This window comes from Ooceraea biroi, chromosome 6, assembly GCF_003672135.1.
Source record: "Ooceraea biroi isolate clonal line C1 chromosome 6, Obir_v5.4, whole genome shotgun sequence".
Lineage (NCBI taxonomy): Eukaryota > Metazoa > Arthropoda > Insecta > Hymenoptera > Formicidae > Ooceraea > Ooceraea biroi.
Window position 1 is genome coordinate 11937390 of NC_039511.1, and position 14905 is coordinate 11952294.

Consider the following 14905-nt stretch of genomic DNA (forward strand, 5'->3'; position numbering starts at 1 on the left):
CTTAATAAGAAAGAATAAATCGAGAAAGAAAGCGAAGCAGATTTCTATTTTATTTCTATTTTTAGAAATTATTTTATTATCTTATATAATTATCTTTTCTAAAGCAAATTTCCTTCTCCTTTTCTCTCTCTCTCTCCCTCTCCCTCTATTGCAAACAATTATTGTGTTCATGAAAAATGTCGCGCTGCAAATTTCGCGAATATCGCTTAATAACATCTCACTCGAGAACCTCCGGAGATATATTTATCATGCTTCATCACGCTTCTCCATCCCTATACTTTGCATAAGAACGAAAAATAACATGTATTATTATAGAGACTTTTGTACATGACATATTTGTATGCCGCCAAGTATGCCGCTCGTGTAACTGAATGTAACCCTGTAGCTTAAGATCGGTTCTTATCCTTTGGGGCTCACGGCAGACACACGGGAAATCTCATTACCCGGCTACGTAACGAGGCAAAGTGGCTGCTTAACGACGACGCTGGTACACGCGCGATTTACGGAACCCTCCTAATGGGAAATAATCGGTTGCTCTTGTGCTCTTGCGTCGGTATCGATCGTGCGCGCGCGCGCGACACCAATGAATTCAACAAGGGTAATTTGGCGAACGAGACCTCGCAATCTCGAGTTAAATCTTGAATTGAAATTAAAGGCAAAGAATAATTTATCATAAAAAACTATATCGTCGAACTTAAAGTTGATGTACTTTTTCATGTCTGCGTTAAAAGTATTTAAATCAATTTCAAATTTCTTTCAAGTAGAATGTAAAGTAGAATAAAATTCAATTATTTATATATCGTATTTTTTGTTAGGGAGTAAATCAATTTTGTTACTTGTGTATTATGTTCATATTGCCTTATTTTACGTCTATTTGAATTTTATCTTTTATATATAACGTGCAGATATTCTGGGAAATTCGGGCAGCCTTTTCCACAATGCTTTTTCGTGTTTATTGTTCCTAATCTCTGCAATTAAGCGTTTTCGCGCCAATGCGCACTGCGAAATGAAAAGCATGTCGTTGCAGCGGTCGCACCGTTGTTATTACGAAGAAACACGTCGCAGGACATGTAGAGAAAATGTGGGAATAGAGATGGCTGCACTACGATGTAGGTTGTACATGCATGCATGTAATAAAGTATTCTATCCATCATTTCCGCAGCTGAAAATATCGTAATTTTGTTTTTATATTATTTGAAAATAATTTTTCACGCGATTGCACTAAAAGAGACATGGAAAAAACATCTGTTATTTGCAATTATCTGTTATTATTCTTTGATACGGCATATACGGAATTGATTTTACGAGAAAAACGAGCTCGATATTGTTAATATCCGAGATAAAAATATGGTCATCCCTCAAGTACTACGTCATCGTTCTATCGGACGAAAGCTTCAGGGTCTCAAACGGAAGTTGAGAATATTCTTCGGAAAATCCCCAGCCGAGATACGTGTAGTCTCGTCACAACATCGGATTTAGCTGTCTCGATCATCCGTGATATTACAATGTATCGCTATTGGGGAATATCAGACATCAGTTTGCTCTGTTATGTGACTTTTCTTCGAAACGCGAATTTTATAAATTTCGTCATGTATAAACGTAAATTAAAACTGCAGATATATCGATAATATTTGCCTCATGAAGATGTCGCTGTTCTTTGATAAATTTTTTTCTTGAATTAGAGCCTCTTTCATAGGCTTTCCCTTTTAGGTAAATAAAGGGTGAGGAGATTTTCTTGAATAAAAATGTGAGTAACGGAATGAAGTTTGCTTTTTTAATTAGTTTGATATCATAATTTTTTTCTACATTTTTGCTTGTGAAACTACACTTTTGCGGCGAGTTCGGCAAACGAGGTCTTGTCAAGCTTTTAACCGACATTTTCGTTCGCGACATTGCCGATCGATGAGGAGTTTCCTTCTTTGACGATCTCGAAATGTCTCCGAGGACCCTCGACTCGTCTTTGCTATTTTTCTATTCTTTTTTTCTTTCTTCCGTTCTTTTTCCTTTCTTCTTTCCTTTATTCCTTCCTTTCTTTTTTTCTTTATACGTTCTATCCTTCCATACTTCCTTTCTTCCTTCCTTTCTTCCTTCCTTCCTTCCTTCCTTCCTTCTTTCCTTCCTTCCTTCCTTCCGTTCTCTGTTATTTCTTTCAGATATAGGTGATCAGCGCGTCGTCTTAATATTAAAAATGCATCATCCTTACAACTCCTTCAATATCTATCTTAATATCATCGTGAATGAAATAAAAATAAAATTATTTAAGACTTTGTTCGATGAATTTTATCGAAACAGTTTTGAACGTTATCGAATATCTTGTCGATCGTAGATACCTTAATGGACAATTCATCCATGAAAAAAGTTCGAAGCCATCTTCTGAAACTTTGTAATCTCCGATATAAGTATACCGAATAAGACTGTCAAAGAAACATCTTATAATCTATATCGAGAATTAAAATGCTAAATAATCAGTTAATAATAATGAAAAGTTTTACATAAATAATTAATTCAATCTTGTGTTTTATTTCGCAGATGACTTCTAAAACTTTCAATCACGATTACGTCATATAAATTAAAAATTTCGCCTTTGTGATACGCGCATCACAAACGCATCACATCAGGATACGTTTACAAATCGTCACCAGTTGAAAGCTGGAGCTGCGGAAATACATTCGCCGCGATTTTGTCATCGCGTGACCACTCGTCGATCGTGCGCTGCTTTTAAGATCCCCGTCACGTACAGAAAAATATACCTGCATATCTGCAAGTCCTATATCGAGCTCTCTCCGCCACTTTTCTCGCTGCTTTCCGCGTTCCCGTTGTGGCGATGATACCCTCGAAGCCGCTCCATAGCTGCGGGTAAGATTTCCACGGATTCTGATCCGGCTGCAGCAGCAGCAGTAGCAGCAGCATAACTGGCAAAATATTTCCGTGCCAGGTGGTGCACGTAGCCGATCTCGTATCGACGGCACAGATGAGTCATGTCAGATTTATGCCGCTCCGGACGTGACGAGAATTCTGCCGAATTCTCCCGTGTTCGAGAGATCTTCCTCTTGTGACTGCACGCGCATAGAGACGCATCCTCTATATTATATTAGTAGCTCATATCCATACGCAATGAGGACGTACGAGTTCATCTTTGATTTCCGGAAATGGGAGTATTCATGGATGTTAAAACGTTTTGCAGATATATCATATCATTAGCTCAATTTTTGATTTTTGATTTATTATTAATATCAAAATATTTAACAAAAATAGTGATGGAAATTTGTAAAGTTGATGAATCTTCAATTCTCTTTTGCGGATTATTAAAATATTTAAATAATTTCTCTTATATCGAATAATTATTTTTCATGGACGAATTAATTCTTGTTAATCCTTAATTGTTTTAGTTTTTTAGTGAAATTTACGTTATTTTGAACCCCGGCATAGGATTTTAATGGCTTTAAATCCTTTAAACGCATCGAGGATCAACGTGAGTCTTGTCATCGTCATCTGGAGTGACGAGGATTCCTCTTAAGTCTCGCAATCGGGTGAATCGTTAGCCGCTCTTATCCGTTTCCTCTAAACACGCGCTTCTAGCCCGTTTACTTCAAGCGGGTATATAAGATAGGACGTGGATTTAATTAAATTTGGAACGACGCCTGATATACCTCTCCCTGTGCTCTTCGTCTTCCCAGAGTATCGCGAGATATCGAAACTATCTTACAGTTGGGATAGATTAGTCCGAAAGTTTAAGCATAATTATTAACTACTATTAATTTAACAAGAAAATAGAATGAGAACGAATAGAATAGAAAATTGTTAATAAGATTATAATAGTTTCAAAGAATACCTTTCGGAGAAAAGTTTTTGACATTTTTGCGCCTTTTGTTTAACATGATTTATTATTTATATAATATCTCCTATTTATTGTACAATTTTTTATATCATATATGACTTTAATCACTTATCAACCGATACATTCACTCTGTGATAAGCTTTCTTAAATTTCCAACAATCTCGAATCGAGTTTCGCGGCTGGATTGTTAATTTAGTTGAAACTGGAGACATGCAAGCCATATATTTTGTAATCTCATCAAGAGCTAACGTTCTGAATTGGTTCGAACATAATGACACCATTGTTGCATTCGGTCGAATTAGAAGACATTTTCCTCGAGGCACAAATCGCCTTCGCGATTAGACGGTCAATCGACCCCTTAATTGCCAGGCAGCTCCCTCGATTATCGAGATGTTACACAGTCAGCCTCGTGATAGCCGCGTGTAACTTGCTGGATGTGCAATCGACAGATAATTGGCTGCCGGATGTATGTACCGTGTGCGTGCAGGACGATATTCCTGCGAACTCGGCATTAACTGTGGAACCGTTAATGCGAAACGATCACCAATTAGCGTTAATACAGTTTCACGTTCGTATAGTGGATTACGTGAAACCGATGTGCGAGTACTAAAAAGTTATCTCCCAATTCTGAGCTATTTGTCTGTCTTTCTGCCTCGCGCGTGCTGACGGAAAATCATTACGTTCGTATCAAGGTTTCTTTGTTTGACAAATTAATTTTGTCAGGATTCAGCTGTTTAATGTAATTTTCTATTAACGCTACTCTCTGTACAAGCGAAATGAAAATTTAATAGCACATCTGAAGAGCTTTTTCGACTCGACGACTCTTGTATAATAATAATAATTCTTGACGCGCCGAGACAAAAGAGCGCATTGAGGAATGTATTTTTTATGAGTGTAATTTTCGCATACTCTCAGCAATTTTTAATGCGTTTACATTAATATTCCCTCTTTTCTGTTTCGTTTGCAGATACGCGGATCGCTCGTACAGGACCCATCCGCGCGGTCTAATCATATACGGCCCGGCAACCGTTATACCAAGTCTGAATGGAGGTGGAAATGCATCTTCAACAATTTTCTCTATATTGGCCAAGAGCCACTCGAACTCATCTCGCTCCGAGTCCATGCCGATCAGAAATCTGGCCGGCAACGGTGGAACTGCGCGTGAGCTTCCGGTGGCAAACACGACCAGTAATGCGACGATCCCTCGGTGCCCCCTTATCCCACCAAATCTGGGTAAGTCTAGAAAATTAATAGAGACCCTCGAGACGAATTGCTAATGGCGGTTCTTTATCGAAAATGCGAGATTATTGAAGAAGATTTTAGATTCTATAGATTCATGGGTCCAACGATACAAAATTGTATATTAATATGAAATTAATGTAAATGAAGTTATATTATTAATTAATTTAGGTTATATTATATTATCTTACTTTATGGTGTATGTTTGGTGTATGTATGAGTTTATCTCATTTCTAGAAAAATTATTTAAGATTGATATGTTCCCATTCTTCTGCTATTTTAAGATATTGACATTAAAGTTTTCGAATCATCGTGTGACATTATAATTAAATTGTTCCCTATAAAAATCTTACTCCTGAAAACGAGAATTTTCGAAAAAAGAACTAAAAAACCCATGCATATATCTAATATTATATTATATTAATATATTAACACATTAACAATAAGATTTGGATTGCGCTTCTTTTTCTCAATCGTTCATCCTTTATTTCTAGTTGGACCAGTGGCCGTCAGTAAGTCGCCACCACCGTTGTCCGAGATGGAGAGGTCATTTGTGGAGGTGAAGGCGGGCGGCAAGGGTCGTCCCGCAGACTGCGTCGCCAGGCATCGTGTCGCCATAATCATTCCGTTTCGCGACCGACCGCAGCATCTGCAGACCCTTCTCTACAACTTGCACCCGATCTTGCTGCGCCAGCAGATCGACTATCAGATCTTCGTGATCGAACAGGAAGGTGAGTAGCTCTAAGATGTTGCTCACATGAAACTACCTGACCGCGAATGCGTTTTTTGCGTATGGAAAACTGCATCGTGACCGCAATTCACGAGATGATCGCAGAATTGTTAGAAACATCCCGCACTCTGCACTAATAAATCTCGACTGATAAATCAATATTAATTCTGCAAATCATTGTAATTATTGTGATATTTATCTCATCAGTATTAATAATTCACGGTATTAATAATCACGATATTAATAATTCAATTATTATAATCACAATTCTGCTATATGATTCTAAATGCTTGTACACGAATTGTAGAATTCTAGGAAATCATGAAATCTAACCCCGATTAAATCAGACATAAATTAAACACCGCGAACGACCACCTCCATCTAATTATTCCACAACTATAGTTAATTTGCGAGAATCTTGAATCTTGGCGGGCGGTCGATAGATTCTAGTGCTTCGATGGTACCTTTGAGGGCGCGTGGTTTGCTTCCGCAGGGCGAATATAAACGTACTCCGAGCTTCTCCCTCGTCGGTCTACCATCTACTCTCGCTGGCTGGTGCGTGTATAAGCCGATACTTCACCACGATTTATTGCCGCCTAGCGGACGTTCCTCCTGCTTGCGTATTTTCCTGCCTGTCTCTCCGGGCGGGGACTCTCCTGCCGGAAAGAGAATGCGGGCGAAACAGGAGTCAAGATGGAAGAAACTGCTTCAAAGTTCCTGTCGTGGTCTCTGAGCTCTCCGACTTAATTTTTAATTAAATTCGCATACGTTGTCTCTCTCTCTCTCTCCCTCTCTCTCTTTCTCTGTCTGTCTTTCTCCCGCTCCCTTTCTCTCTCTTTTCTTCTCTCATACTTTTTCGGCTCGAGTTCGACTGAGGCAACGCTAGCGAAACGACGCGAGATAGTTCCACCAACGTGGCGCCGGTTATTTTTTAATGAAAGTTTTAGTGGCCTTTAGAATTTGCCTTGTGCGTGTGCACAGTTTTTGCTGGTTTGTTTGACGATGTCGGCACGAGGATACGCTCTCTCGCGAAAGCATTGCCGCTATGGGCCGCTCCGACGTCGGGCTCACGTTGTAATTACATCTCTTAAATCTTAATTACAGAGTCCGTTATATGTTGCTTTACGAGGATGCTTTATGACGCGCTCTTAAAGCTGATGATTACAGATCGCGACTACCGCAATAACTCGTGGAATGGGATGAAGAATGCACGGGAATTATATATATTTCGTAATTTGTAAATGGGAAATCTTTTATTTGTTTGTTTTCAGATCAACGGCATACTTCAGAACAATTAATATTTATAACCGATACTGAAAAAGAGAGACAAAAACAGAGAAAGAGAAAATATTCGTGATTAATAAACACAACATCGTGAATCATGTATAATTCTCGTAAAAATATCCACTTAATTCTTCTACTTTAAATAATTTGCCGAGCAATTTAAATATCATTTACGAGCAACAAGAGATTCAAAGAAATATATCTTACCGAATATTAGCATACTTTCTTCGGTTCGAGGGTGCGGAATCTATCGTGTTATTCAGTCATCCAAGGAAATGCTATTTATCTTAGCTATTTGGGGCCTGCGAGCGGGTTCGCAATCTATCTTCATTAAAATTGCGAAACGCTTGACTAAGTTTGTTTACTTACCGCGTATGGGAGACGTCAAAATATGACTGTGATTAATTCTCTTGTTATTCTATGCAGCACCTGCACACTTCCGGCGTATGCATGTGACGTACAATGAATTTATACACGAGAAGGAAATCCTTAACATTACGATCAGATTTGTTGTTAGATACTCTTAAGTCATTAAACTTTATTTTAACGCATATACGCGAATACACGCTTTAACGATAATTCGCGGAATAAATTCTTTTCCTATGAGAAGCTGTAACGCTGCGGTTAATATTAACTCTGACACGATTAATATTAATTCATATTAATATTAATCGCATCAACGAAAAGAGAAATATAGAAATGGTAAGATTGCTCCGTTATGATTTACACGACACATCGCGTTATGTAGCTCCGTATCGATTCTACACTCGATAAGTACAGTGTGTTGTGTTTCACAGTGATTTCCAGTTTCATGTTTCTAAAGGCGCAACATTACCTCTGAAGTTCACCTCGCGTCGTATATTCGAAACGTTTCTCGAAAATATCGGTGCAATTTAATGTTTTCTGCTGGAAAGCGCGAAATATCCGACGGGGCTCTAAATCCGATTTCGTCCGCGTTTCTCCGCTCGCCATGCAAACGAATACATAAAAAGAAAAGCTAGTTGTTTCGCAATTTTTTTAGCGCGGTCGAACGTTCCGCAGCAAAAAGCACGGAATTATCGATGTAATATTTACGCGTAGCGTAGTGTAGTAGCACCTTAACGAATTTTCACACTTATTTCCTTTTTTTGAGTATTTTTATTCGGATTCTAATAATTTAATTTAGTCGTTCGATTTTGTTTTCAAAAAAAGAATAAAAAATTATTAGAAGATAATAGCAATATGTCATAATAATTATTTGTTGCTTTTTTTAAAATGAAATAAACTTAAATAAAAATTAAAAAATTAATTTTTCAAAATTAAATTAAATAAAGTATAAAAGTATCATTGTTCCTTATGCGATTAATTCTCATGATAATGTAACAAAGCCCGCTCAAAGATTTTTCAACAGAAGCAGTTGAAATCAATTTCTATTATCTCTCATTAACGTCAATTTGCGACAAATCGCCCGATAATGAATCTTGTTGCAAATTTAATAAGGATCGTGCAATGGCCATTGGAGTACAGTTTTACAATTCTTTTGAAATGAATAAAGGAGGTCTCTTCACCATGAAAGTATTTCAATCGGGTCGGTATTGCGTCCTAATGGCGTTAATTTACGACAGATCGCCGGGCAATGAATTTTCGCGATAATTTAACGAAGACGATATTTCACTGCGCCGGTACGATTAATTACGACGAAACAGCAACGATTTATCCTCGCCGTTGCCGCGCGCGATCCTTAGGAAACGCACCAAACTGTTATTCACTGTCAGGATGTTCTGCCCGCGCGTAAGTCAGACTTAGGTGCTATCTAATCCTCGAACCCGAGGGCGACCAACTGCAGTTTTCTCCGTGATTAGCGCAATGCGGATAACGTGGAGTCCATCGTGGACAACTAGAACTGCAACTAGAGCTGCAAACGCTACAGACACGCAAAAGCCTGCAAAATTATAATATTTTATGAAAATTTTATGAAACGTTTTGCTAGTTCCTTAGGTCGTATTAATATCTCTGATCAATCGCGATCGAAAGTCTCAGGATGACTAATAATTTAATTCACTTTTTGAGAATATCGAAGAGCAGAAAGAGCAAATTTATTAAATTGTACTTTCCTAATGTTACGATTAATTTATTCGTGTAATGTATTGTCGCTTTATAATTATTGTTCTTATTTAGTGCTTGAAGGTGCAACCGCGTAATCGTATCAGAAAACGAACCAAATGATAGATCATGATTATCGCGTATATGCAGTTCGCATATCCGCCATGCATGGTTACCGTTACGGTACCCGTACGTGCAAAGTGCACTATCATCCATCGTCAAGTCGAGCTTAGGCACGCTTAATCCAATCTTTTATTCATCAAGAAGACGGTGCACCTGTGCATGAAAGGATTGGCTAACGAATCGCAGAAAATCTCGCGTTAAAAAACAAATATGATTGCGACAATAATACGGAAATAAAAATTAAATAAAAAGTATCAGAAAATTGATATATTCTCTTGTAAAGTACGAAATAAAACATTCAATATATTTGTGAGTTTGTAGTATCTAAAATTATGAAATATATTAATTCTTGCAGTATTTGTAAAATATTACGCTTTCGCAATATTATCATGAAGAAAACTGCTCGAAAGCTCGCAGTACATTTATATTATCTGCAACATGCGCGAATGGAGCACGTGTTAGGTATGACGAGTGCGTATTTCGAAATTAACGGGTCTTTAATTGCTCAAAATGGCTCGGACACGGTCGCGCACGGCCGCGGTTTTGAAATTCAAATCCCAAGCTTTCCCTCTATCTTCCTCCTTCCCTGCGTCTCGGCGCGGGATTAAAGCGGAGTCAGCCACCGAATACTTCGCTTTTGCATAATTAGTGCCGTGCTGAATATTTATCGCCTCGGCAATCCGGGGGATCGGACTTCGAAGAGCGAAGTCGCGACTTCGTTTCTAGCGAGCCGGGAGCCGGTCGAACGACCGAATGCGCGCGGATCAGGAAATTAGATTCATGGCGTACTTCCCTCCGCCTGGACAAAATCAATTTCTCGATACGAGATAAGAGCTCGACGATGTCGAGCTGAGAAGTGCCGGTCTGGAAGAGGAGGGTGATTTCCGTCGGACGCGTTAATCCCTGAATCCTCCCTCCTCGACTCGTGAGAACGTAATATCGCGCGGAATTCGGACGATTCGGCCGAATCCGAAAAGGCGGAGGTCCTTCGCGAAACACGTTTGTCTGTGCCACCGGAAGCGGAAGGGGAATAGCGAAGTGCGCACCTCTCGCGAGCGAACGTAATTAGTCGCATCTGTCGCATCTGTCGCCGACCACTGCGGCTCCCAGGCATTCTCGCGATACAGAATCCGCTGGCCATTAATATCGCTCGGATGGAGCTGTCAGGAGCACTCATGCGCGAGACAGAGAGAGAGAGAGAGAGAGAGATTCTTATTATTGTAACTGTATGATCATTAACAACGACAGCCCAGTCATCGATGCCGGGGAAATCCGTTACCTCCCCGTTCGTTCAGCAGTGTTCATTAAATCTAATAGCTGCAATCAGAAATGTACGATTGTACCTTTTATATTGATTAGATAGTGGGAAAAGTACGCAACGGTAGCTCCCAGCCATTTCATGAAGGAATTTCTTAAACTTAAGAGAATTTTCACTTCTATTTTTTTCGTCACTTTACAGAGTTAATATATTTTATCATCAAAAATTAAATCACGTAACAAGTGAGGTAAATGATATTAATTTTGCCACTTTGTAAAATCGTCATCTTTTCTTAACGAATCTCCCAATATAGTCGACAGTAATTATATCGAATGATGTAATTTAAAATTAATACGCGCGCGTGTTTAAGATTTAGATAATTCTAAGATAAATTCTACATTCTTAAATAAATTTAATGTGAATGTTTATTTATACAATGAAATTAATTTAATTCCATGAAATTGATACAGAGAATACCTTTCTTCTTTTTGACAAAAGTAAGAAAAGCTGAGATACATGAGATGGGGAGGACAACGATAACATTTCTGGAATTTAAATGTACGCCGGAGACAGAGACAGACGACAAGGATACACATCTTTTCGCACTTGAATAAATGTGGCAGCGCACAGCTTTGTATCGCAGATGCAATTCTTTCGGACGAATAAATAAGCAAGCGGTATCTCTCCGCGGAAGCGAATATGGAAATGAATTGAGCTCGTTGCCAGAGAGTTGGAAACAGTACCTGTCGAGACAATAACCACTCAGACGGTCTTCATTAGTATTTACTAGGATCGCAAGAGAATCCTCTTTGCGAACGAGAGACGTTAATGAACATTTAGTCAGTCGTCTCTCATCGTTGCGATAGTTGCTTCCTCTTAATGTATTATATTAATAATTATACGACGGAAATATAGCAGCAAATTGATGGAAAGAACATACAGCAAAAAAAAAAGAGATTAATTAAAAAATATTATTCTGTGTATCTAGAAAAAGTTGAATTATTTAATTCCACTATAATTTACTTTAATCATTTAAATATAAGAAATTCTTATTTTGATGAATTTATAACTTTTAGAGTAATTATTTATTATTATTTGGGTAATTAATAATTACTATGCTTTATCAATTATTCTCTTTCCGCTATTATCTCACAGATGTACCATATATTTATAATTCGCCTCGATTTCGCGCATACAACTTCTCGCCGCAATAATCTATATCTAAGCTACGTGCTATCGCGGGACACTCAGTACATCTTATTTTACAATTACCTCTGCATCCGCATCGTACTTCCGCACTTTCTCTTAGTCGTGTTTCTTTCGTCGTTTGCAATTCTAATTCGTCAACAAGCGTAATTTCAGAACGCGACTGTCAATACGAAGCGTTTCAAGTAATGGAAAGAGGTGTCCCATAATGAACACTATTAGATCGACTGACATTTACTGAGTTTTTTTAGGTCAACGTCGTCTTTCTCGCGCTCCTCGGAGGTGAATTTCCATTCCGTCATTGTGAGAAATTGTTTACCATACCCACGCTCTGCACCTGCGTCCCTTTATATCCGCCGCCGTATTCCGCACCTCCGCCGGCCGCTTTTATCGCATCTCCCTTTACTCGTCGTCGGCGCCCCGGCACGATATAAAGAAATATCTTTGAAATACCGGGAATAAACTTCTCCGGCGAGACAAGTTTTCCGGCCCGGGAAAAACAGGACTGTTCATATCCTGCCGCGCGTTCGGCGAACGCTGCTCCGAGATCGGTGGTCTTTCGGTAGTTTTCTTCAACCTCCACGTGAACCCGTCTATTGCTCAGCAATCGTGATACACGAAACTCGATCGACCGCGAAGCCTGTTCAACCAGTGATAATCGAGCGGACGGGGAATGCAATGGCTTTGAGAATGTTAGCCTGTGTCTCTTACCCCTTCGTCCTTTGAGCAAGAAGCTGCCAATCTCGTGATCATTCTCGGATATACGGACGCTGAACGGCAATGGCATTATATTATACGTTCAGTTAGATTCCTCTTAGACCTGTGCTTTCTGTACTACCCTGTTACGTATCACAAGATGTCTCATGATGTTCCTCGATAAATTGCTCACGAATTCGTCGTGTGATTTAGAGCTAGCAATGCTGATAGGAATATTAATCAAACTACTTAACCGATATCTTACCTAAAGAATTAAATTATTAAATATCTATTGAAATAGGAAATATGTTGTATAATTAAATAATTAAATAAGTATAAATTAAATAATATTAAATATATAATTAAATAATCTGTTGAAGACTGTTAATTCGGAATAATCGTTGATTAATTTAAGAAATAGACCATTTCCTGAACATGCTCTGATGCTCTGAAGTTTGTCTTAACGTTTAATTGTGAATCCCAGCCACCAAAAGGACGGAGCCGACAAGCAGGAATACGAGGAAATATGAGGAAAATTCGCCCAAAGTTCCCAACGCATGACCCACTTAGGTCATGGTAAAGCGAACAACTACGACGACAGGATAAGACGCGAAACTTTTAATTGCGTCCACGGGTGACTTGGCAAACATCCCCAGGATTCGCGAGCAATCCTTTTTTCATCAACCCTCCGCGAGCGCCGATGGGTCTTGTCGAACCCGCAATCTGTACGGCGCTTTCCATCGTCCCATCATCTTTCCCGGAAGACTTCCTCCGGCTTTTGTACAAGTCTGTTATAGACTTCTCTCGTGTATAGAAAGGCTCCTTCAAAACATGCTGAAGGATGGATTATTTGCCGCGAGTCGGGAATACGAAGCAACTTTGATAGCTGCTTACAGTGGATCGAACTAATCAGCGTGTATAAATTAAGAAGCGTATTAAAGTTTCATGCTACCTCTCATGTTAAATATTTAAAGCTTGGTGAACAAGCTATTTCAAAGATTTACATAAAATTTGCAAACACAGACTGCTTCGATTTACTGCAATTTATTAAAGAAGTATCGTGTTATTTTTTTTATCAATAAAAAAATTTACTTGGTTCTTATTTTTTAATAATAAATAATCTAGAAATTACAGTTTCGAGACTGTAATTTTTTTATTAAATATTGGCTTGACTGGACAGTTCGTGCGGATTGTTTTAGCAAAATTTAAACGCAAAACTGTCTATTAATTCTTACATACAAAGTTTTGCTAAAACAATTTGCACGGGTTTTTCGATCAATATTTAATTAAAAAATACACAAAACTCAAAACTGTATAAATTCCAGACTCCTTAAGCAAAATTCGAACTAAAAACTTTGTATTAATTCTTACTTGGCTTTATTTTATACAATTTCTTAATATAAAATTTTGCGTTTAAATTTTCCTAAAAACATTTACACGGATCTATTTGGTCAATCTAATAATTAGCTAATTATGTTTGTGTGATTAGAATATTAACATTTAATTCAAAGGTACGCACAAAAACATATTCGTATAAAACAATTTTCCTAATAATTGAAAATAATTAAATTAAACTAAAATGAAAATTTAATTCTTCTGACAGAAGAGAGAATTTAAGTTATTTCTTTTTAATTTGAATTATCTCAAAAAATGTATTATTGAATCTATTATTTTACTTATTATTTTATTATTTTTATTGCGAAAAAGATTTATGTGTCCGCTTTTGAGGAAGGAATATTAAATTTAACCGTTATAGATCATTTAATTACATCGTTCTATCTATAGGTACTGGAACCTTCAACCGGGCGATGCTTATGAACGTTGGTTACGTAGAAGCTTTAAAGGAAAGAATCTTCGATTGCTTCATCTTCCACGACGTTGACCTACTTCCAGAGGATGATAGGAATTTGTACACCTGTCCCGAACAACCCAGGCACATGTCGGTCGCGGTGGACAAATTTAAGTACAGGTAAAAAATACAATTATCTTTCACACATCTCGACCTGAACTGATTTAATTAAATATAAGTAAATCCAAATCTTTTAAATATAACTTAAATTTTTATAAACTTGGTAAATTCGTGGAAAATTATTTCTCTCTTTCAAAATCAATTTAATATAAAAAAAATATTGTATCCTAAATGTATCCTGTCTTATTATAGATTACCCTACGCTGACCTGTTTGGCGGCGTATCCGCGATGTCGCGCGAACACTTCCAGTTGGTAAACGGCTTCAGCAACGTCTTCTGGGGCTGGGGCGGTGAGGACGACGATATGGCGAATCGCATTAAAGCCCACGGTTTACACATCTCACGCTATCCGGCGAACGTTGCACGTTACAAGATGCTCACGCACAAAAAGGAAAAAGCCAATCCGAAAAGGTGAGTTGAATAAGTCGAGTAAATCGTCATTCTCTTTAAGATATTGGCATGTTAATATCTGTAGATGGT

At 38.1% G+C, this 14905-nt stretch overlaps 1 protein-coding gene across 7 annotated transcripts in view; it reads left to right on the forward strand.

Moving 5' to 3' along the window:
• The window catches only part of LOC105285158 (beta-1,4-N-acetylgalactosaminyltransferase bre-4), a 100225-nt gene that overhangs the window by 79997 nt on the left and 5323 nt on the right, over positions 1-14905 (forward strand). For all 7 annotated transcript variants that reach the window (XM_011349159.2, XM_011349158.2, XM_011349162.3 and 4 more), the window contains 4 exons: positions 4806-5071; positions 5572-5808; positions 14242-14425; positions 14618-14836. In XM_011349159.2, coding sequence (XP_011347461.1) covers positions 4806-5071; positions 5572-5808; positions 14242-14425; positions 14618-14836 — 906 coding nt within the window. The remainder of the gene's footprint in view (positions 1-4805; positions 5072-5571; positions 5809-14241; positions 14426-14617; positions 14837-14905) is intronic.